This window comes from Aythya marila (genome assembly GCF_965140915.1).
Source record: "Aythya marila genome assembly, chromosome: 8".
Classification (NCBI taxonomy): domain Eukaryota; kingdom Metazoa; phylum Chordata; class Aves; order Anseriformes; family Anatidae; genus Aythya; species Aythya marila.
The window spans coordinates 13,825,612-13,851,109 of record NC_139049.1 but is presented as its reverse complement, the minus strand read 5'-3'; the positions used below and the strand labels follow the sequence as shown (position 1 = coordinate 13,851,109).

Here is a 25,498-nt window from a genome sequence, read left to right as displayed (position 1 = left end):
CTAATTCCAACCCTCCTCTCATGGGCACAGACATCTACCACTAGACCAAGTTGCTGAAAACACCATACAACCTGACTTAGAGCACTTCCAGGGAAGGGACATCCACAGCTTCTCTGGGCAGCCTGTTCCAGTACCTCAACCTGCACCATGATCTTACCAGGTACAGAGGTGAGACTGACTGGTCTGTAGTTCCCCATGTCCTCCTTTTTTCCCTTTCTAAAAACAGGTGTGATGTTTCCCCTGCTCCAGTCAGTGGGAACTCTACCACACTGCCACAACTTCTCAACTGGACAGGTCCTTAGCAACTTCATCTGACAGTTACCTCAGGACCTGCAGTTGCATCTCATCAGGTCCATAGACTTGTGGACCTCCAGGTTCCTTAGACGGTCTCAAACCTGATTTTCTTCTACAGTGGGCAGTTCTTCATCCTCCCCAGTCCCTGCCTTTGTCTTCTGGGACTTTGGGCTGTGTGGCTAGAGCTCTTGTCAGTGAATGCTGAGGCAAAAAAGTCATCAGCCTTCCCCATAACCCTGGTAATCACATCTCCCGTTTCCTTCCAGAATGGGCCCACAATTTCCCTGCCCTTCCTTTTATCACCAATGTACCTACCTATAGAAGCCTTGCTTGTTTTCCTTGATGTCCCTGGAAGCATTTAATTCTAATAGGCTTTTAGCTTTCCTACCCTGATCCCTGGCTGCTCAGACAATTTCTCTGTATCCCTCCCAGGCTATCTGTCCTTGCTTCCACCCTCTGTAGACCTCCTTTGTCTGCTTGAGTTTGGCCAGGAGCTCGTTGTTCTTCCATGCAGGCCTCCTGGCATTTTCACCCAGCTTCCTCTTTGCTGGGATACATCTCTCCTGAGTTTGAAGGAGGTGATCCTTGACTATTACCCAGATTTCTTGGGCCCCTCTTCCCTCCAGGGCTTTGTCCCATGGTACTCTAGCAAGCAGAACCCCGAAGAGGACAAAGTCTGCTCTCCTGAAGTCCAGGGCGGTGAGCTTGCTGTGCTCCCTTCTTGCTGCCCTCAGGATCCTAAACTGCACCATTTCATGGTCACTAATCCAAGACTGCCTGCCCTTGAGCTTCACATTTCCCACCAGTCCCTCCTTGTTGGTGAGAATGAGGTCCAGCACAGCACCTCTCATTGTTGGCTCCTCTATCGTTTGGAGAAGGAAGTTGTCATCAGTGCATTCCAGGAACCTCCCAGATTGCCTCCCTGCTGTGCCATGTTACATATCCATACCACATTAATTGAATTATTTGTTCTTACCAGGATCAATGCAAGAACGAATGTGAGAAGCTGTGTGTCTTTCACCATCTGGGCAATCAGATAACACAAAAAGTTTTCCTTCTCTTCTAATGCTATTAATCAACATACTTCCTGTCACTTTAGAATTTCACGTGGTACATTACTGAGCATCTCACCTAACTGTTGGTTCTTAGCAAAATGTTTAGTGGAAGATGGTTCTCAGCATAAATCCCAGAATTAAACAGTTGCTGTAAAAAATAAATAAATAAATAAATAAAAGAAAACACAAACAACAACAGCAAAACAGTAAACAGTAAATTGTTTACCTCTCAGTAAAGTGGATAACAACTTCTAATTAATGCTGAAAAGTGCTGCCCCTCCTGCAGATATTGGGATGGCTGAAGTCCCTCATGAGATCCAAGGCCTGTGAATGTGAGTCTGCTTCTGTCTACCCATAGAGGAACTTATCTGCTTGGTCTTCTTGATCTGGTGGCCTGTAGCACTCCCCCACCATAATGTCCCCTGTCCCTGCCTTATGTTTAATCCTGGCTCATCAGCTCTCTGTCAGCTCCTCACCCATTCCCAGGCAGAGCGGTATGCACTCCAGCTGCTCATTGACATTGAGGTTTATGTTCCCCCTTCGGCCCCCATGCCTGTCCTTCCTAAAGAGCCTATATCCTTCCATTCCAACACTGCAGCCATGGGAGCCATCCCACCACATATCCGTAATGTATAGGAGGTCATAACCCTGCAGATGCCCATACGTCTCTAACTCCTCTTGTTTATTCCCCATCCTACTGCATTAGCATAAAGACATTAGAGTTGGGCCCCTGATGAAGTTGGCTTACTGGCTGCAGTGGCTGGAATTCCTTTGTGCTGCCTTCAGGTGCTCTCCTGCTGACCTGTGACCTTTTCCTGGTATCTGGACATCTGTCACTGAAACTGGCATCAAGCTCAGAGGAGTGGGATGGATTGAGGTTCCCCTTCACCAGTAACTCCAGTTTAAAGCCCTCTTCACCAGCTTGGCAAGCCTATGACCACAGATGCTCTTCCCCTTCTCTGACAGTTGGACCCCATCAGACCAGGTTTCTCAAAGTGAGTCCCATAGTCTAAGTAGCCATACCCCTGCCTGTGGCACCAGGCCTGCAACCACCTGTTGATTTGCCAGGCTTGACTGGCCCTTTCAATCTCCTTTCCTTTCAGCAGCAGGACTGATGAAAAGACTACTTGCGCTCCTCAGTCCTTTACTGCTGCTCCCAGGACTCTGTAATTCCTCCTGACATTGCTCCAACTGCTCCTGGCTGCATCATTGGTGCTCATGTGAAACAGCAGCACCATGTAGCAGTCCATGAAAGACTTTACATTACAGATGCAGTCGGCAAAGCCCCTCTTATTATTTACCCTTTGGCAGTACCTAGGTCCTGAAAGTCAGGGACCACATCAGCTCTGTAACAGTGTTATACAAAAATACTAATAAGTTGCCTCTAAATTAACCTTCTGGGATAGAAAACCCATTATCTCAGATGAAGAAATCCATTTGTAATTAGAGTAAAGGATCTGAACTGACTGACTACAGAAACCTCTAGGTTTAGGCTATGGCATGGTACGTTGATCCTCATTGTAAATAGACAGCCGTATTAGAAGAAAATATGTGAAAATATAAGTGTGTCTGCTGTTGAGTTGATGCTGAGACTAATCCTGCAAAAGGATTAGGATTTTAGCACCTTTCTGACATAAAGAATGATGGTTTTTATCACTGATAATAAATGCTGGAAATTGGAACAGTGTAATTGAGATTTAATTCTCATGTGAAATGAGCAATGGTCACAGTCCTCACAGGCAGAAGCAAAAGGTTGTCTTCACAACTAATGTGTCCAAGGATTACATATTATTTACTATTTATGAGATCTTCGTTTACTAATGAATGCAGTATGTAAATTTGTGAACACTAGTTACAGAGCTTTCAATGCTTTTCCATCAAAATCTTAATGACAAGCAACGTCCAATTAAATGAAAATTTAACATTTTTAAGGATTCTTTGAAAACCTAAATCCAGACTTTAAAACAATAATTTGTTTCTTCAGCTTCAGCTTCTCACCCCTCACCATAACCTCTACAAATGTCTCCAACATATGGTTTTATTAGATGATTTCCCTCCCTTCTCCGCCCCTGCCCCCCCCCAAGCAATTTTAATCATCAGTAAATATGATACCTAATGCCAGTTCCAAATCAAACCTGGATATAGAGGAAGACGAAGTATCCAATGATTTTTATTTTTGGTTGCTGGAATTTCTGATCCTAATGTTCTGTGGACTAGCTGCAGAACAGCATGCTGTAGGATAGGAAACTAAAACATTAGAAGGTGATTTGGATATCAGAGGGGAAGTTTAGTCCCAGTTATATTGGTCCAAAACCAATACGAAATCATAATGACCCGATATAGAGTAGGTACAAATGCTATAAAATGCACTATGCTGCATCATCACATAGTGCTTTATAATACATGGCAGTTGAGAACTAATTTTTTGTTTTGTTTTGTTAGATTTCTCAAAAGTATTTGCAAGTAGTTTGAACATTTTTTTTTTATACCAAATAATATACCAAACTACCAGTTTCACTGAGTTCAATGATGTAATTAACATTTTACTCAAAAGATGTAATAATGTGAAAATATGTGTGTATGTGCAGCTTTTGGAAGACATTTCGATGCTGGTAGGATATTAGACACACCCTATGTGCCTCTAAGTAGTCGGTAGTAATTCCTGTTTCCAACCGATTTTGTTATGCTGTTAAGCTAAAATTGTCATTGTAGAGAAAGAACATTACTGTCTATCATAAACATCCCTGATTTCTCTGTCTTCCCTAATGTGCTACTATCATTTCTACTGTGTAAATCTTGTCATGTTTCTGGTATTTGTGAAAGGATTAGATTCATTCTGTATGTCTTTCTACTCTATTGCCGGTGGTTTTCAATGTTACAAGATGATTTTGTTGTTGAAAATCTGACAAAGTATGGAGTAACACAATCCTGGTTATCCAACAATATCCTGAAAAGCAAATGGGGTTCACTTTTACCATTTTAATGTAATGCTAGTTCCTGCATTTATTTTATTTTATTTTATTTTATTTTATTTTATTTTATTTTATTTTATTTTATTTTATTTTATTTTATTTTAATTTTCTAGAGCTGTGGACATCATATAGCAGCAGCAGGCAGTGAGTTGCAGAAGTAGGTTCCCTCCAGAAGTTATAGTGGTATTGCCTTTTCTGTTTAAAGATACATGGAGACCATGATATTGCTATAGATGCTACAGCAGCTGCTAGAGCTGCAATACTTTTGGTTGGTGAGGGAGCTTGTATTTGTGCATTCATTCACTGGGAAAAGTTATTTGATACTGTATAATTGTAACTGTCCTTCTCTGGTTTTACTGAAATGAAAAAGGTATTTGTCAGATGAACGGGAAATAAACTTGTAAGGATAGATTCTTATTTTCTTGTAGTGTATTCAACTGATTTTGTAGATTAGCTGATACTGAAGTATGAAAAAATCTTGTATTTCACTCTTAAAGCATAACATATTTCACATTTTCACATCTTTTACTCTATTTTGTTTCCATGACAAAACATTAATCATGTCAGGAGAACAAAGCTGACTCTGTATTTCATATTAGCCCCTAATAAAAAGTAGCCCATGTAAATTTTTCTGAATACTAAACCATCTCTTTCTGTCAATATAGACACAACTTACTGATCAGCAACTATAAAAGCTCTTTAATCGTATACTTTTGTAATACATATTTCTAAGTAAGCATTTTCAAAGTATAAAAAGAACAATTAAAATCTATATTTCAACTATCTGGGCTCATTGATAGAAATATAGCCATGTTTTAAATGAGTTTTAACAGCTCTGTGCTTCAAAGAAAAGTAGATTAATACAAATAGGCTGCAGGGAAAGATAAAGGTTCAGATCTCAGAAATCTGAAAAACTTTGCATTTCTATGGAAGCTAATTTCAGTCTGCACAAATAAAGTTAAAAGGATGAGTAAACTTGCTGCATAGAATATTTTGTTATCTTAACCATTGTTGCACACTGAATTAAATTTGGTCATTCTGATGAAGTTCCAATTTTTCTTCATTCCTCAGAATACAGATATGTTCTATCTTTGATGTTCTCTAAATATCATTGAAGCTAATGCCATATCAATTAAATATGCTGTTAAAGGACCATTTTTTTCTCACTAGATAATCTTTGTTGAAATTTTCTATAAAGCTTAACTTTACTTTTCAGAACAAGTATCTCAAGAGCCTCATCTTTTCAGAAGATTTTAGTCCTTTAGTGTGATATTTGTTTATTTAGGCACCTAACAAGGGTAAGAGCTGCACTGAGGAAGATGACCCATCAATTTTTGAATTAATTTCTAAGATGGTTCCATTGTCATTAATCATCTAATGCTTACATTAAACTGGTGTTAACAATTGATGTGTTTAACAAGATTATGCCTAGTAGTTTGAATTAGCAGGTTCAGATCCTTATTGCAAAAAGTTTGGAATACAGAATGATTGATGAATAAAATAAATATCACTCTGCTCCACTCTTCTCCTCTACTCTTCTGTTGTGAGACCCAACTTAGAGCATTTCATTCACTTCTGAAGGCCCAGACATAAGAAAGATATGCACCTTCTGGAGCAAGTGCAGAGGAGGGTTGTGAAGATGATCAGAAAGCTGGAGCACCTCTCCTATAAAGACAGGCTGATAGAGTTGGGGTTGTTCAGGCTGGAGAAGAGAAGGCTCCAGGGTGACCTTCTTGTGGCCTTCCAATACTTAAAGGGGGCCTAGAGGAAAGCAGGAGAGGAACTTTTTGTCAGGGAGAGGAACTTTTTGTAGTGGTACGACAACAAGTAATGGATTTAAACTAAAAGAGTGTAGATGTAGAGTAGCTATAAGGCAGCAATTCTTTGCTTGAGGGTGGTGAGACACTGGCACAGGCTGCCCAGAGCAGTGGTGGATGCCCCATCCTTGGAAGCATTCAAGGCCAGGTTGGATGGGTCTTTGGGCAGCCTGGTCTCATGGGAAGTGTCTCTGCCCACATCAGGGGGTCAGAACTCAATGGTAATTCAGGTCCTTTCTAACCCAAACCATTTTATAGTTCCATGAAATAATGACAAGAGGCTACAAAAATAAGAGCAAAAAGTTCAGTCTCTCAAGAGGAAATCTTGATGTTTTTGTGAGGTAGGGGAGATTTATTAATGGGTGATTAATGGCTACTTACAGGTGACCTAGTACTATGGATTAGAAGATTAGGGAGCAGAAAAGGAATTTGCAGAAAACAAAACAAATAAACAAACAACAACAGAAAGATTTTTTATGGAATGATGAAAATGTACATATAATGAGCTCAGTTAAGAAAGCTAACATTTAAATGAAAATAATATTTATATATTTATATTATATCAAGTATATTGATACATCATCATTTTATATAGTTTATGACATTTTGTTTTGAGTAAGTTTTGTCACCTGCTGTGGCAGTGAATGACATTGTATTGGTTGGCTAAAAAGTTGTCTATAAGTTTCTAACACATTAATTTCTAAGTTGTGGTTAGAGACACCTCATTTTAATGAATTACAAGGTAACATTTCCCTCCTTTCTTAAGCTTCTGAACAATTGGTGTTTGCTTCTGACACTGTAACTGATCATGGACTACTTGGTTTACTAGCAAAGAGTTATCGTGAAACAATGTCAGGATGTGGAAGAAAGCAGGATTCCTGTTCATGCTTATTGATAACAGAATACTTCCCATTTGAATAGCTAGAATTATAAATTAATGTATTTAGAAAGATGTAAACTCATATTTTGTGGTGGTCTACCCCAGTAATTACCAAACAAGAACAAAACCAAGCAAGCAAGCAAGCAACCAAACAACCAAACAACAAAACAAACAAAACAAACAAACAAACAAAAAAAAAAAAAACTGAAAAAAAAGAAAGGTAAAGAAAGCAGGTGTAGTGTTTTAAAGCATCAATACTTGATAATTGATACAATTGCATTAACGAAGTCAGTGTTATGTGGCTGTGTGAATTTTACGTTCATTGCCCATTTACTTTTCCTGTTGACCTCTTGTGAAGAAGCTAATAGTATTTCAAAGTTGTAGGTGAGCAGAGTTCTGTCAGTACAACACAGAGCTATCTTCTTCAAAGTTTACCTTAGAATAAAGGAAAAAGAATACTGAGTGGTTGTCAACATGTCTTTCAACTTATCTGGCTAGATTATTATGGTTTTTCTTCATTTTATTAAATAGAAAAAAAAAAAAAAAAAAGACGCATATTAAGTTGTGTCATTGTTTGGGTTGATAGGTTGTTCTCTTTCTTGTAAGGCACTAGTTTACTTGACAAATTGTTCTGATCACATTCTTCTCCAAAAGCATTTCTGAGAGGAGAGCTTTTTTTGTCTGAAGTTGTACAGTTATTTACTTATCATATGTATGCTCCCTTTAGTTTCCTGGTACATATATTAGAGACAGTGGTCTCCTAGTACACCCTGAATCAGGGTGATAGGGAACATTCTGCATTAACAGCCCACGAGCATGAAGACAGGAGAAAGTAATACTCATCTTGCTCCATTTTCCGTAAGAAATTACCACATGGGGAAGAGGAATAAAAACCCAAGAATTAAGACTTTTCTTTTTTTCTTTATGTGCTGGAAAATTTATGTTCTAAGGGGAATTGTTTAAGCTTTATGGTTTCAGCAAATGGTATCTAGAGCTGGATTCATCTGAGTTAGTAGTAGATTGGACAGTCCACTGCAGCGTCTCTATTCCCTGTAACATGACTTGAAGTCCCACAGTAAAATTTCCCAATATGGTAATATGGTACATTTTTACTCCATGGAAACCATTGATTGGGTGTTATTCTGTCATTAAAACGTAGATTCTGCTAAGTGAACTGGACTACTCCTTGTATGGATACTCATTTGTAAATTAGATTAGAGCTAAATCTATAGAGTAGCTAAATAACTGGATACATTAACAGAAAATTTTTTGGATTGCCTCACACAGGTGCATAAGTAGATACAAGATAATCTGTACTCCATTGCACAGGCTATGTCCCTTAAGTTCAAGGCAGGTAATAGAAAAAGTGTTCTTCCCATGAATGTAAGTGAGAACTCTGAGCTGGTGTAGAACAGGGAAATAGCCTGTGCCAACAAATGGGTAAGTAGAGATGACCTCAGTCCTGAAGCAAGGAAGGAACCCAGGCACTAATACAAGTCCTTCTGGACCTTCATCTCTCTTGGAAAACCAAGCCTACATGTTTACCTTGCTTCAAGGCAGAAATCCATGAGTCTGAGTGAGAAAGTCTGCTCATTAAATCTTACAATATTTATTTTGAGTTTTCTTAAAGTGAATTTTGCCGATCAGTTCCATCTGAGAAGAGTAGTAATGAGGCTTGATAGACTTTGCTTAATTAAAAAAAAAAAAAAAAAAGTGAGGAAAAACAAAGAATATGCTACTTTTTCATCAGTGCAGATTTTGTTGTTGTCGTTGCTGTTGTTGGTGTGAAGTTGGTGCTGTCCCAGCAAGTAACCAGACACCTATTCTGTGCCAATGTTGCAACTTTGTTCAGCTGCTTTTGTTAATGTCAAGGCTGACATGTGCTTTGGAAATCTTAAAAACATAATTGGCTCCCTGACTGTCATCTCTCTCTTTACAGAACAAACTCAGATGTTGGAAAAGATCTAATTCAGAATGTCAAATACTCAATGCTGATAATTCCCACAGCTAAAAATCTTTCTTCCAGCATCATTTGGTTGTTAAAAAAAGGAAAGTTATATTGACAAAAAGCTTGCACAAATAGATTAACATTTCTTTTTAGTTCAATAGGTTAATTTCAAGTAAGGTATAGAGGCTGATAACATGCAGACAGAAATAATTACAGAAAACCCCATAGAAACCAGGATTATTAAAAATGTATTACTGTCAAGCTATTCATGATGATATATGCCAAACACTGCATTATGCAATGTTTTTAATTATACACGTACTTCAAAGCAAAGCGAATAACCACTAAATATCCCCAAATTCAGAAGGGATGCTGCTGTAACAATTATGCTTCTCAAAATCTCTACATATAGATTCCTTTCTGTAACCATCTACATACAGCTTCCTAGAGTTCTTATAAAACATACTTTCACCTAACAGTTGAATTTAAATATAGTATCTCAATTGCAGACTTGTTGGGTAAGTGTTATTTCACTGTAACAGTTAACATATGGTGCTTGGTGCTGAAAGAAAAAAAAATGAAGTCAAAGCCAAGTTGTTAGGAAGCTACCAGAATGTCTATAACGTAAACTGCAGGATTTCTCCAATGTTTTGGGGCTCCTTTCTCACCTACTAGCATTCTGGTATTTATATCTGTATTTGACAGTTTTGGAGCGGTCACAAGGTATCACTGGAGAAAAACAGATCCTTCAGAAATTCTGATGTGTTGACATATGTAATTAAATATCTGTTCAGACTATTACTCCAATTAGTGAGTGCCTTTTTTCAAACTGCAAAGCTTGGACGGAAATAGACTACATTGAGCAAAGGGACCCCTTTCTTGCCCATCTGGCCTCTCCCAGTCACAGATGTTGCAGATCTCATAAACCTTTTAGCAACCTTTTTAGGTGAAAGGACAGGTTAGACCCTAAACAGCCTTTGGTTTGTTGTTTTTTTTTCATCTACCTTCTCTACTAAATTTTGTTTTCTGTCTGCTTCTTTATCACGTCTGCTTCCTTACAAAAACTGGTGTTTAACAGAGATAACTAATGCAACAGTCTTCAGAACTGAGGCTGCTCTTGTAAGGAACTCACCAAGCATTACTGTATTAAATTATTATGTTTCTCGACGTCTGTTTTACTGGGTGGAAAACAAAACAAAACAAAACAAACAAAACGAAGAAGGAAAACACATGCGCGCACACACACACACACACACACACACACACAAACAAACAAAAAAACACCACCAACAAAAACCCAAGCAACAATGTTCAGAGGTAGCTACTCATTCCTCAGATGGAAAGTTGCACTAATAAATGACACTTAAACTTTTCCTACAGTGTAACTTTTAGAGACTGATATGAAGAAACATGCCACTTCATAAACACAGGTTGTCATATCCACAGTTACATAGTCATTACTTTTTTTAATTTTTTTTTTAAATTTCATTATATTTACCTCTCCTGAAAGTTAATTAGTGCTTGTAGAACACAAGATGAACAGTGTGTAGAAATGCTGGGTTTTAAATATACCTCAGAAACAGTTAAATTTCTAGCAAGAGTAATGTGATATTTGCTGGTCTCATGCCATGTGAGAAAAGCAGCAGCAATTCTGATTCAGCAGTAAGCATAAACAAATACATTATACTACAGTTTTGGGGTACTTTCATTAATGATCTAGATTGTACAGCTAAATAACAGTTCATCCTCTGAAACAGAGAAGCTTAGAATAATTTAACATTCATTAGATTTAATAGTGAAGGCACTAGTTGTAAAAAAAAAATTGCCATTTAAATTTCATTTAGGTACATATTTCAATCAGTAGGTTGTTGAAGGCTAAATACATTTGCCTGATTTAAACACAAATGTCTCCTAGATAGACTTCCTTAGCTCTTCTTTGTAATTTCTGGTATTATCTTCTTCACTACAAAAACTACAAAATATAGGAAGTTAATATGGTGCAATGACTTGCAGAAATGAACTGGTATATAAAGGACTTTTTGTGACTCTGTAGAGATTTAGATAGAGAAGTAGTCACAATTATGATCAAAAAGTAATTAAAATCCCAGTTTCAGCTACCCTCCAGAGAAAACAATCATAATCCTGTTTGTTTTAGTTCAGCTTTTCATTTTGTCAAACTCCTACAGCTTGACTTATTTAAGAACTAAAAATCTTACCAACCAAATATTAATATCTAGACAGAAAGGGGAAAAATAGCATTCAAGCCCTTCCTTTTTCTTTCTAATGTTTCATGTCAACAAGTATGAAAGAGATCATGAGTCTTAACTGCTGAAAGTTTCCTTAATTTTAAGAAAGGATTTTGCAATTAATTCTTGTAATGTTGAAATATTAATGTGTTTTCTCTGTCTGCTATTGCTATAATCTTGCCTGCTGTTACTGGAAATGAGCTAATTATAGGTATATTTGGGAAGAAAAAATAACACAGAAAACAGTGATTTGATATGAGCTGCATACCCATTTTTCTATTATTTTGTAATCAGTATAATATCAGTATGACATGTTGGAGTTAGTGTTTTCTGACTGCCTGTCAAATGAGTCTCTGATTAAGTCTTTGGTTGGAGCCAATTCTTGAGGTAAAGGCATTCCCTGCAAAACAGTTATTGATGCAAATCACCAGGTCTTTAAAAAAATATGACTTTAATGGTGCTGAACATCTCATTTTCATATTGGTACTGTTATGCCTAAATACAATAAATCTTTGTGTGTATTGTATTTGTCAAATGGTTTCAGACACAAAAATTTAGATAAATTCTGCAGCCTGCTTCTTTCAAAGTGAAAAACTGTATTCCTTTCTTTATTTCTTTTTTTGTACAAAAAGGAAAGGTATAAAAAAGGATTATACATCCCAGACCCATGTCAATATTTTTATGTGCTGAATGAACCCCTGGTACTACTATTCATAACCACTACATCATAATGCCCTTCTCCTCTCACATTCTCTTTCCCCCACAGTCTGGTCAGAAACAAAGAAAGAAGGCAGATGTGAAAAATGGGAAACAGTAGTTAACAGCTGAACAAAGATCTTTTGTCACTTTATTGTTAAAACTTAAACAAATAAATAATAACAATAACAACAACAATAATAAAGGAAATGAAGCACGGTTTTATGTATTTAAAACTAAACAAACAAACAAAGAAAGCTCTTGCAGATTTGAAACAAAATCTTGATGTTTATCTAGGGTCTCCCATCTCCTCAGAAATGCAAAATATGAGAGCTTTATTTCTGCCTTTATCATTTTACCTATTTACCTCTCATAAGGTCACAAATCAACAATATTTATGCCCAGAAATCACTGGCTGGGGACGCACCTCTGAGTGAAGAAAGCATACCTGAGGACACTATCACTCTAAGTAATGGCAGGTAAATACTTGGGAACTGCCCCATATTCAAGTATCACTTCCTCCAAGCTCAAGATTGGTGCATCCCTTTGAGCAAGAAGGCAAGCAAATGGGGCAGGAGACCTGCATGGATCAGCAGGGAGCTCCTGGCAAAACTCAGACAGAAGGAAGTTGACAACTTGTGGAAAAAGGGACAGGCCACTTGGGACAAATATAGGAACACTGTCAGAGTATGCAGGGAGGTGAACAGGAAGGCGAAGGCCCATTTAGAATTAGATCTGGCATGGGATGTCAATGACAATAGGAAGGGCTTCTTCAAATGCATCAGTAGAAAAAAGAAGATGGGAAAATTTCAGCCTGCTGCTGAATGGGGTGGATACCCTGGTGACAAACAATATGGAGAAGGCTGAGTTGCTGAATGGCTTTTTTTTGCTTCAGTCTTTACTGCTAGCCCTCAGCCATCAGAAATCTCAGATCCTGAAGAAAAGAGCAGAAGTCCAGAGAAAGGAGGACTTTCCCATGGTTGATGAATATTGGGTCGGAGGTCATTTAAGCAAACTTGACATCCACAAATCCATGGACCCTGATGAAATGCATCATTGGGTGCTGAGGGAGCTGGCCGATGTTATTGCTAGGCCACTCTCCATCATCTTTGAAAGGTCATGGAAAGGTGCCTGAGGACTGGAAGAGAGCCAATATCGCACCAGTCTTCAAGAAGGGCAAGAAGGAGGACCCAGACAACTACAGGCCAGTCAGCCTCACCTCCATCCCTGGAAAGGTGTTGGAAAAGCTCACCCTGGAGGTCATCTCTGAACATGGGGAGCATAAGAAGGTGATCAGGAATAGTCAGCATGGATTCACAGAGGGAAAGTCATGTTTGACTAATCTGATAGCCTTCTATGATGCAATGACTAGCTGCATAGATGAGGGGAGAGTGGTGGATGTGATCTACCTTGATTTCAGCAAGGCTTTTGACACTGTCTCCCATAATATCCTCATAGGCAAGTTCAGGAAGTGCAGCCTAGATGAGTGGATGGTGAGGTGGACTGGCAATTGGTTGGATGGCAGAGCTCAAAGAGTTGTGCTCAGTGATGCAGAATCTAGCTGGAAGGCTTTAGCTAGCGTTGTCCCCCAGGGGTCGGTACTGGGTAAAGTGTTGTTCAACTTATTCATCAACAACCTAGATGATGGAACAGAGTGCACCCTCAGCAAGCTTGCTGATGACACAAAGCTTGGAGGAGTGGCTGATACCCCAGGGGACTGTGCTGCCATTCAGAAGGACCTCAACAGGCTGGAAGGTTGGGCCGAGAGGAACCTCATGAAGTTCAACAAAGGCAAATGCAGGGTCCTGCACCTGGGAAGGAATAACACCAAACACCAGTACAGGCTGGGCACTGACCTGCTGGAGAGCAGCTCTGCAGAAAGAGATCTGGGAGTCTTGGTGGGCAGCAGGCTGACCATGAGTCAGCAGTGTGCCACCGTGGCCAAGAAGGCCAACAGAATTCAGAAGAATGTTGCCAGCAGGCCAAAGGAGGTGATCCTCCCGCTCTACTCAGTCCTGGTAGGCCACACCAGGAGTACTGTGTCCAGTTCTGGGCTCCTCAGTACCAGAGGGACATAAAACTACTGGAGTGAGTTCAGAGGAGGACTACAAATATGATTAGAGGACTGGGGCACCTGTCGTACATGTATGAGGACATGCTGAAAGAACTGGGCTGTTTAGCCTGGAAAAGAGAAGACTGAGGGGAGACCTCATCAATGTATATAAATCTATGTATATAAGTATAAATGTGGTGTAGGCCAAGTGCTGGGTCCTGCATCTGGGGCACAACAACCCCAAGCAGTGCTATAGGCTGGGAGATGAGTGGTTAGAAATCTTCCTGGCATGTTGTATATTTTTTCACAAATAAGTATGTGAAATGTAAACAAAAGTCTTTTTCCTGTTTGTTAGTGTAGTTTATCAGATGGGTTATGCTGTGTATTATTTAGAATTTGGTTTTATTATTATAATTTATAGCTAGTGTTTTACATAAACAGCTAAAGACACGATTTAAATAAAATGCAGATGAAACTAGATAAAATTGTGTGGCCTTTTTTTAAAACCTAAATATAGCATATATATATATAAGTAGGCAAAGCTGATACTGTATTTGAGTTCCTAGTAAAATATCCAATTTTACTACTAGCATTCAGGGTATAGGTTAAAAACCCCTGTTTTTTAAACTTCAAGAACTGTAAGAATATAGTTCAAAATTAGTTCAATTCAATAAATACAAATATTTATTTTAAATGCATCAATTATATTTCAGATTCCACTGATCTTTCAGAATATTTGGTAGAATATTGCTTATGCTTCAGATTTTGAATTATGTTGCTCATATAAGTCAAAACCTGTATATGTCTTTTTCCCTTGAGAAATTAATATTCATTGCTTAAAGCCAGATGGTATCTCTTCAACACATGTGAGACCTGCATACACAACTTCTAAATTGCTAGTGGGCTTTGTGTGTGTAGTTTGCAGAACTCTCTCTATATACATAAAATTGTCTGATCAGTAAAAATGCCATTTCTTTTCAAACTGCATAATTAGTTGGAAATGAGTGTGTCAGAAGATGAATTGAGATATGCAGCCATTAATGACCTTAAGAACACTATTTTCCGTAACAGTCATATTGGTATTCTAGTGATAATCGAGCAACAAGACATTCTTTTGAGGCATTGCTTTTCTTTGCAAGGGCTTTGTTGGAAGGAATCTGGAGTTACACAACAAAATTTCACAACCAGTATAATGACAAGTAAAACCCATACAATCAGAGGAAGAAAACTAAGATTTGAATTCTGAGATACTGAGCATGACCTTAAGTTAATGGTATCAGAAAAAAATGAAAAAAAATCCTAAGTAAGCACATTTGGTGCCAGTTGTTCGTCTGTATGGAAAACATACAACTACTCTTCTATAAAAAGAATCATACTTTCCAATCTATGCTTCTGCCAATACAGAAAATGTTTCTGTGCTGTTCTGTTCTTTTCTCTGTGTAAAAAATTACATGCCACCCATGCAGACTTAAAATGAGGATAAATTCTAATAACAAAAAAAAACAACTGAAAACTTTAGCCATTCTGTTTGGAGAGCACTGCTGACCTAGCAGCAACAATGAAAAACAATAGTAAATGGGTTAAAATGATAGTACAGATAAATTGTTTTGAGTAATAATAGAAAAGCCTTTAATTTCAGTAAGCAAAATAAATATTGGCAATTTTTTTTTCTTTCTTTTTTTTCTTTTTATGGAAATCATCAGCATTTGAGATGCTCTACATCTATAGTAATAGTACTATCAGGGATATTCAAACAAAAATGAAAAGGAAAGGTAAATGGAAGAACAAAGCCCCATCTAACCAAAAATCATCAAAGGATTAATGATAATGGCCTGATTTCATGTCCAAGATCTTGGCAGACCATCCTGCTGACTTGAGAATTAAGCTATTATTAGTATTAAACAGCTTTAATACTTCAGTGATTGTTTGAAACCATTAAGTCACAGCTTCTATTATCTTATTTTTTTAAGACATCTTAAATGATTTATGAACTTACTAGCTGAAATGATGATACACCACATCATCTAAATAAATGTTCTTTGTTCTAGGAAAACAAGTCAGTAGGGGGCTTAGTCTAGTAATAATCTTTAAAATATTAGATTTTGAAAGAGGATATATTCTGGAAATGGATTACAGTAATGTTCACAAAAAATAAGATTCACTCTCCTCCTTTTCATTTGATTTTTCTCAGGATCTATGATTAATTACACCATACAAATAAGAAGAAATACAAAGATTGTCAAAACACAGACTGCTGCAGTGTATTATAAAATAAAACAAAAAAATACAGAAAGCAATGTTGGCATCAATATTCTCTTTTGTTGCCAAGTTTAAACATTCTTGTATTCTTGTCAAAAAAACTGACTCCTAAGAACCCTCCTCGTCTTGCTGGGTCAGCCAGCACCATTCCCCAGTATCTTATCCAGTGCTAGCACTTGTTTTGAAACCCAGTAATTTAATACTCAGCTAACAAAATGGAGTGGGATGTTAGGGTGCAGGTCTCATTCTGGTCATTGGAAAATCATCTTGAAGATATTTGAATGCTGTAGAATTGGGTTCTGATAAATTTCTTGTTTTTCTGAGAATCCTGTAAGATTCAGTAGGAAACCAGTATCTCTTAAAAATATAGTGTTTCATCAGGGTGTGGTCATACTCTTCCCTAGACCTTCAAAGACTGACTTAGAGCCAAAGTTGTAGAAAGTGTCAGAAAGTATCTGCTTGATTTCTTATGTGTTCATTCTTGAATAAGAAGCTCTAGGTCTTTACCTAGACCATATGACTTCTCTACTGTGATGCCTCACATATACAACAGAGATGGAAAAGGAGGGACCTTTTGGAAATCAGAACTCACTACTCTTGGCTCTTTCTGCTGACCTCGGATGCCCTTGTTCTTGTCTCCCTCTTGTCTCCTGGGCCACAAGCATCCACAGGAGCTCAGATTCTTTTATCTTTGTTCTTGGGGATAATCATACTTTGGGTAAACCTATTTCATAACTGGGATTGTGAAGACATACCTAAATGTGTTCAGTCCTTATCTCCTGCACCTCCTATTTTCATCTGAGAGGTCCCTTAGTCTGCCAGTGCTTTTGTAGGTAGTCCATATGTGGTAGTCATAGGACTATCATTGAAAGACTTCTCTGACTTTGTGAATGTCCATTTGATGTAATCACTAACTCCTTGATATTACTGGTGAACCAAACTAGATTCCAGATTTAATTCATGTGAAAGCATTTTAAAAACTTTTCTGTGATGTAAACGTAGCTTCTCATTTTAAATTACATTTCTTTTTTTTTTTTTTCTTTCTACCTCATCACAGACATGTACTTTTCAGAAAATCCACTTGATAAATAGGTCAAGAAACTAATATAATTTTGATAATAGCAATTTCTAGTTGTAAAGCACTTCTGGCTGATATATGTTCAGGCCCTAGAGGTAAGACAGAAATGCTTTCCTACGAAAGGGAGATTTGCATTTGAAACAAAGAGCTGGAAATCTAACACTTTTGCAGAACACTGTCTAGCTATTGCCAGAATGGAAATACAGTCATTTAAAGCTTTTACCTTGCTCAAGTATGTATTTATACAGGTAGCTTTAGCAAGGTCAGTTGTTTAAATTTTGACGTCTTTGTTGTCCTCAGCTACCTAGACTAAGAGAGGCTGTTAAAGTATATTGCAACCAGAAACAAAACTTATTCATATTTTTCAGATCCATAGATTCTTAAGAAATATTGTACACTTTTTATGTTAGTTTTCAAATCCTTTTTTCCTATAAGAAACCACAATTGTTCAATTCTTCAGAAAATAATTTAATGTCTTTTTGTTCTGTGTAGTTATACTGCTTGCAATAATAAGGTCACCAGTGCTGGATTACAAACTAAAGTGAAAATCTATCACTTCACTATGCCAGAAATTCTCTTTAAGCTGTTCTTCTCTATTCCCAGTCTATGAACTACTGTATTTAAAAAGAGGACTTTGTACATTCGGTAGATTAGGCCTTTGTAAACCTTCTGAGAATGAAGATACATCTGATTACTATACCTTTTATCCACCAGGTTGAATGGAAAAATCTCTAAAGCAAGCTGACCAATTATGATGGAGGCTAGAACCAATTTACTGATACAGTGAACTTCTGGAATAGGCAGATAGAACTGTTTCTGCTATTTATTTCCTACTGATAGGGCAGTTGTGGAAGATAAATTTGTTTTCTCTTTCATACTTTTACAATCCTAGTTCTCAGCTGCCCAGCAGTGACACTGCATGCAACTGAATGCCCAAGGAAGCAAGGGCTCTGAAGAGTTGAAAGCAATGGCTGACCAATTTGCTAAGCTTCCCACTGAAAGCTACCTCACACTGTCACCTGATAAAGTCAGAGGTTTCTGACTACAGACCATTTCTTTACTCAACTTCTGCTGTACTAATTTACCCCCCACTTCAAAAACAATAAAAATAAAAAAAATCCTCTTCTATTCCTCTGTAACTACGTCTCTCATCCATTGTGGGTTTTGTATGTTAAGAAAACTGAGGTGCACGGCTAATACATGAGTTCCCATACAGTTTCCAAAGAAACAGTCTTATTTAAAAAAGACAATACCTCTGATGCTTCCAGTATCAAATGGTCCCTTCCAAAAAATATCAATGATAATGGCTTCTAGAGTATGATCAAATACATACATGAAATAACATCACCAAGAAATGCCACACCATTGTTTCCTTATTTTTTTTTTTAAGGGATGGCAGAAGCTATCTCTTTTCAGTCCTCCATTTTATTAAACATTTGTATTGTAAGAAATTACTGAAGACATTTACTAGTTCCTCTCAATGCCCCAAAATTCCTAAATTATCAGTTGAAAGCAGCCTTGGGCAGAGCACAAGGAAATATCATTCCAGACTATAAAATGAAGAGCAAATCAGGGCATGCTGTTGTGCACACACACAACTGAATCTGCCTTTTTTTAAATAATGCTGTATGTCGAAGGCATATAACTGTGAAGAAATTTGTTGATTTAATATCTTTATCAATAATCTGGATGAGGGGATCGAGTGCACCCTCAGTAAGTTTGCAGACAACACCAAGTTAGGTGCATGTGTCAATCTGCTTGAGGGTAGGAAGGCTCTGCAGGAGGATCTGGATAGGCTGGACTGATGGGCTGAGGTCAACTGTATGAAGTTCAACAAGGCCAAGTGCCGGGTCCTGCACCTGGGGCACAACAACCCCAAGCAGAGCTATAGGCTGGGAGATGAGTGGTTGGAAATCTTCCTGGTAGAGAAGGACCTGGGATAGTTGGTGGATAGTTGGCTGAATATGAGCCAGCAGTGTGCTCAGGTGGCCACGAAGGCCAACAGCATCCTGACTTGTATAAGAAGCAGTGTGGCCTGCAGGGCTAGGGAAGTGATTGTCCCCCTGTACTCGGCTCTGGTGAGGCCGCACCTCGAGTACTGTGTTCAGTTTTGGGCCCCTTGCTACAAGAAGGACATCGAGGTGCTCAGAAGAGTCCAGAGAAGGGTGACGAAGCTGGTGAGGGGTCTGGAGAACAAGTCCTATGAGGAGTGGCTGAGGGAGCTGGGTTTGTTCAGCCTGGAGAAAAGGAGGCTCAGGGACAACCTTATTGCTCTTTATAAGTACATTAAAGGAGGCTGTAGAGAGGTGGGGGTTGGTCTATTCTCCCACGTGCCTCGTGACGGAACAAGGGGGAATGGGCTAATGTTGCACCAGGGGTGTTTTAGGTTGGATATTAGGAAAAACTTCTTTACTGAGAGGGTTGTGAGGCGTTGGAATGGGCTGCCCAGGGAAGTGGTGGAGTCACCATCCCTGGAGGTCTTTAAAACACGTTTAGATGTAGAGTTTAGTGATATGGTTTAGTGGAGGACTTGTTAGTGTTAGGTCAGAGGTTGGACTAGGTGATCTTGGACTTCTCTTCCAACCTATATGATTCTGTGATTCAGTGATAGTTGTAGGCTAGAATATGTTGATAGGTGGGTAAAATTAAACTAACTTCAATGTTGATCCCACTTAACTTCCCATACAAGTGATAAACCATACTAATGAGTGTTCAAATAGTCTTCAGTCTTTTTCACTTTACCCTATAGGTTCAACTGCCAAAGTATTCAGAACGTATGAGAGGAAATCAATATGCCTTAATACAAAATGAACTTTAGTTTGATAGCATTACTTTGTAATCATTTTGAGTTGTTCAGGAACACAAGCCTTTTTAAAACAACTTCTGAGGGAACACTTCTCAAACCACATACATGTAAATATCATTCTGCACAGAGCTACTTAGTACTTTAAGAGACAATTTCTTCTCCTTTTGCAGAATACTCCTGAAGAGTATTCTACACTTGTTAGGAACACTTACCTCTATACTTACTAAAACATAGTCCGCTATCATAAGCAACATCTTATCACTTTTCCCCAATTTCTAGGATTTTAAGGTTTTGCAACGTAATTTCTCCCAGAACGATTTTATTCTGAAGGTTAGAAGCCTTTTTTAAATAGCCAGCCTAGACTTATTTGTAGCCAGTTTATATCAATTTGGCATTGTGACAGCTTTTTGTTGAAATAGTTCATATCACTGTATGCTATGTATATTGCCAGTAATTGTATCCTCTTCCAGCTCTCTCTTTTTTTTTTCTTTTTTTTCCAAATGTTCCAAAGCTTTCAGACTTGAAAGAAAAAGCTACGCTTTTTTTTTTCCCTGATTTTTCAAATATGTTTCAGATTTTAAATCATTTTACTTGAACAAAACTAAAGAATATCCCTGAGGAAATTTCCTCAGAACCTTATTTGATAGCATAAATGTTTCCATATGTTCATAGAAATTACCTTTTCTGATATGATATATATTCTTTGCATAATTTCACAATCACTCTTTCCATCCTGGTAACATCTTTTCTTGTTTTATTTTCATTTAAATTCCTTTGTCCATGTAGCTGATTTACATAAGCAGCACAGGATTCCTATTGTGTATTAAATAAGTTATAAAATCAGGTTCCCTTGCTGAAATACTTGCTGTTATTAACAACACAAGCTACCTTCCATGAAATAGACACCTTCCATAGACACAGCATTCCCACCAATTTAGCAGTTTTCAGCAGGCAAGCAGATGTTTCCCTGACATTTCTCTTCATAGATTATTGGCAATAAATGCCATCAGAAACTGCAACAATTAAATTTCCTGCAGGAGGATATTTCCTATGAAAAAGTATAGAAATATTACTCCACCACAGATTCACCATAAAGAGTCCACCTTCCCCAACTTATAACAACAATGGTGACGTCAGTTGCAATTAATTAGTGTTCTGCAAACCCTTGTTTAAAACATTGTATATTAGTTTAAAACATGTATATTTTGTTTCTTCCATCTCTATCCTGTAACACTGAAAGTTCCTTGAGGAGCTAGGCATTCTACAGGATCAGCTTGTTTGCCTGTGGATATAACTGACCTTTAGTATATAGATTAAAATATGGGTGAGAGTAGATTTTTCTACTGCTACTATCCCATAATTTATGCATCAGTTGTTTTTCTCAAATAGTTGTTTTATGTACAGAAAGCTAGATAAGGCAAAGTGTAATTTTATTTCTTTGTGTTTCATATGCTTAAATTAAGACCTCCCATAAGAAATTGGGCTCAATTAATAGGTACATTTTCTCAGTACCAACCTTTGACATTATCTACACAATTTATAACAAATTCATGGTCAGATGAGCAGTTGTTTATAGTGCTAATACAAAGCAATGTTTTTTTTGACTCACTGGCATACAAACAGGAGGAAAACAGAAATGCTAGCATAGAGTCCATATATTGATGTATTTTCTTAAGTGTTTTAGTCTTGAAGCTGGACTCCATCTGTTTGAACTGCAAGCCGATTATACAATGCAAGTGAAAAAAAAAAAAAAAAAAAAAAAAAAAAAAAAAGATTGCCAAACATTTTGGAAAGCAATTACTATATACATGTAGGTGAAACCAAACCTTAAAAATAGTCTGTCTCCTGCCATACAAATGACAGTACTGGTGTGGCAGATATGGGCTCTCAGGGGTGAAAAGAAGAGAAAAGGGAAAGGAGGCCCTCCTGTCATCACTGTTTGGAGTGGCACCTTTTTTTCTTGGCCGTATGATTCAGATAAGTCAATACAGGCCTAGGTTCTGTGTTTCCCCCTCTTTCTTCTCCTTTCTTACCTCTCCATTTTAATCAGGACTGTGTCCCAGTGGGATCATTTTCATTAGATAAAAGATAGGTGAGGCAATGAACAGTCCAATTAGACTCAAGATACTTTAGCCTGAGAAAGCTTATAGACAAGCAACAGGAATTAAATTTATGATGTGTGGTTTGTAGTAAGGTCACCATGTTCTGCACTACTTGCTAATGGGACCATATTTTATATGGGAACTTTGCAGTTAGATTTGTACTGGGAGAACTAAATTTAAAATAATAATAATAATAATAATAATTTAAAAGACAGTTTTCTATTTATTCTGGTAGCTTGTGCCTCTTTCCAGATCATTTGTTGAAGAGAATAAGCAGAGGACAGGAATAAATACAAACGACACTCTCTTTGGGTTTGAGTAAATTAAAGTCAATTAAAACCTATGCAGAAATATTAGAGACATGATTACAGATCTAGAAAACCTAACAATGATTCTGTAATGATGTCTCAGAAAAGAAAAAATCTTGAGGACCTGATTGAAAGAGCTGAAATGAAATACTATTCCATCTTTCATGTTTTTAGCAAGATAATTTTTGTTCAGTGTTGACTAATATAGAATAATAGGAATAAAATATGTTATCTCAGTCTCTGCATTATTCACTTTACATTATTGGCCCTGACAGCTAGCTTTTAAAATGCAATAAATATAGGACAATGCTGTTCTGTTCAGACAAGCCGCTTCATAGAGCATATTTCCAAATCACACTTTCTTTTCAAAGTGTGTTTAATTTCTCTATAATATCAAAGAAGAACCCACTACAAAATTGACCTGCAACAGAGTGCCCTCTACTGCATGTATTTAGGAAAGAAAAATAAAGCAAGTTCCTTAAAAATAAAAGCTTTATATACTGAGACCAGCAGATTTGTAACAGGGCACTGGGCATTGAAATAAAGAATGGCATATGCATGTAGGCATGTATCACTCTTTCCTTCTAAAGAAATATATACCACCAGGGAATAATAATTTAAAGTAGGTATAAACTTTACACAGACTGTTTCGTTGTTTTAAATCTAATCAGTATGTGTTGTTCTATGCCAAAATGGTCTGTGTTTATAGGCTAGAGAATTATTAGAGAAGTTAACAATTTGTCCTACATTACACCACTGCCACCACTATCTCTGCTTCTGGGAACAATCTATAACAATAAGTCTCTCTGCTTATAGATTTGTTTTTTCAGTCCTTATTCTCTCATGTTTTCTCATTTCTTCCCTTCTTTTCATTTGTCATTGACTCACGACCATTAAACTGAACTCTCTTTTTCATTCCAGGTCCATTATAAACCTATTAGGTGTTACTGAGTTAAACCTCTTGCGAATGATTAAGAAGATATTTCACCAGTGTCGCCTCTAAAGACTGAAAACTGACAGGTTACAAATATATAATGAAAGTGATTCTATAGCCAGGTACAAATTCTCAAGCAGATCTATTCTTCTGAAGTCTTCCCCTGTTTTTCCCTTTTTTCCTCAGCTGGTCTGCTGCTGAGGTTTCTGTTGGAACAAACACTTTAATAACTTTCTTGATGATTTGGATGAGGGAATTGAGTGCACCCTCAGTAAGTCTGCAGATGACACCAAGTTATGGGGAAGTGTCCATCTGCCAGAGGGTAGGAAGGCCCTGCAGAGGGTCCTGGACAGGATCGGTCGATAGGCAGAAGGTAATGGGATGAGGTTCAACATGGCTAAGTACTGTGTCATGCACTTTGGTCACAACAACCCCATGCAGTGCTACAGGCTTGGGGCAGAGTGGCTGGAAAGCTGTGCAGAGGAAAAGGATCTGGGGTTGCTGATTGATGCTTGCCTGAACATGAGCTGGCAGTGTGCCCAGGTGGCCAAGAAAGCCAACGCCATCCTGGCTTGGACCAGGAACAGTGCAGCCAGCAGGGCCGGGGAGGTGATCATCTCCCTGTACTCTGCTCTGGTGAGGCCGCACCCTGAGTACTGTGTTCAGCTTTGGGCCCCTCAGTACAGGAAGGACATCGAGGCCCTGGAGAATGTCCAGAGAAGGGCTACGAAGCTGGTGAAGGGCCTGGGACACAAGTCCTGTGAGGAGCAGCTGAGGGAACTGGGGTTGTTTAGTCTGGAGAAGAGGAGGCTCAGTGGAGACCTTATTGCTCTCTGCAACTACCTGAAAGGAAGGTGTGGGCAGCTGGGGGTTGGCCTCTTCTCGCAGATAACTAGCTTTAGGACTAGAGGAAATGGCCTCAAGTTGCAACAGGGGAGGTTCAGACTGGAAATATCTTCTCAGAAAGGGCCGTCCGGCATTGGAACAGGTTGCACAGGGAGGTGGTGGAGTCACCATCCCTGGGGGTGTTTAAGGAAAGGTTGGATGTGGTGCTTAGGGACATGGTTTAGTGAGTGATATTGCTGGTAGGGTGATAATCTTGGGAGGTCTTTTCCAACCTTAATGATTCTATGAACTTCCATTAAAATTAACAGGGACTCAGACCTCAGTCCCTCAGGGTTAAGAAAGCTACTTCTCTAAACATGGGAATAAACTAATGTAAAATCTTTTGAGTTACTTTTGAAATGCCCTTATTTGTACAGTGAAGCCTATGCTTTGCCAGCTGTATCTTTGAAGCCACAATTTCTTTTGTAAAGTATCAGTTCACGTCTTGATGAGCAGCACTGAAAGCAATTAAACTGGATCTTTCTTCACAAACAAGGGTGTCCCATAGTAACCCCAGAAAATGTGATTGAATACCTTAGAACATTTTTGAGTATGTCACTAGGCTCTCAGACTAGAGATAGGTAGTAAACAATGCTTTCAAAAGCAATATTATCAATTAGCAAAATTTCTTTAAACAGAATAGAAACAATACAAGCAAGCATTTCCATAGCGTGCAGTGCATATATGGACTTGCATATATGATTTTTGTGTCTACGGACATGTAAAACTTTCATTTAAGGAAACCCTTGTGGATAATTTACAGCTTCTAAGGATGTTATTTCTGTAATTGCTTTCCCTTTGCTTCATACCTGTAAATCTTGTATCTTGTGCTAAATCCCTGTCGACTTCTGTCCACAAAATCTGTGTATTCCTGTGAGCGATGGAAGGGTCCCTTATCAGAGAGGAGCCAGTCGAAGGGGCTTGTGGCATGCTGATCCGAAACAGCAGCAACCGCTAAAACCCAGCAATGAAGACTCAGTGCTATCCACTCCCATAGAGCCATCAGAGAGAACAATTCAGCACCAGCACTGCATCGCCATATCATGCTTCCACTGGGGACTTAGAGCCTTCATTCTCTTAGCTTTCCCTCAACACCTAGACAAAATACACAGTCAATTAGATAAGCACACACTAGGCATCCCTTGGAAGTAGAAACAAGTTTCCT

At 38.2% G+C, this 25,498-nt stretch overlaps 1 protein-coding gene across 2 annotated transcripts in view; it reads right to left on the bottom strand.

The window, feature by feature from the left end:
• BRINP3 (BMP/retinoic acid inducible neural specific 3) overlaps window positions 1–25,498 on the bottom strand; it is a gene marked incomplete at its 3' end in the record, with an annotated part of 206,172 nt that overhangs the window by 164,554 nt on the left and 16,120 nt on the right. The window contains exon 2 of one of the 2 annotated variants that reach the window (XM_082766539.1): window positions 25,143–25,428. In XM_082766539.1, coding sequence (XP_082622665.1) covers window positions 25,143–25,378 — 236 coding nt within the window. In that variant the 5' untranslated portion in view covers window positions 25,379–25,428. Of the gene's footprint in view, window positions 1–25,142; window positions 25,429–25,498 lie in introns of those variants that run through there. The other variant, XM_082766540.1, reaches the window with a different exon arrangement.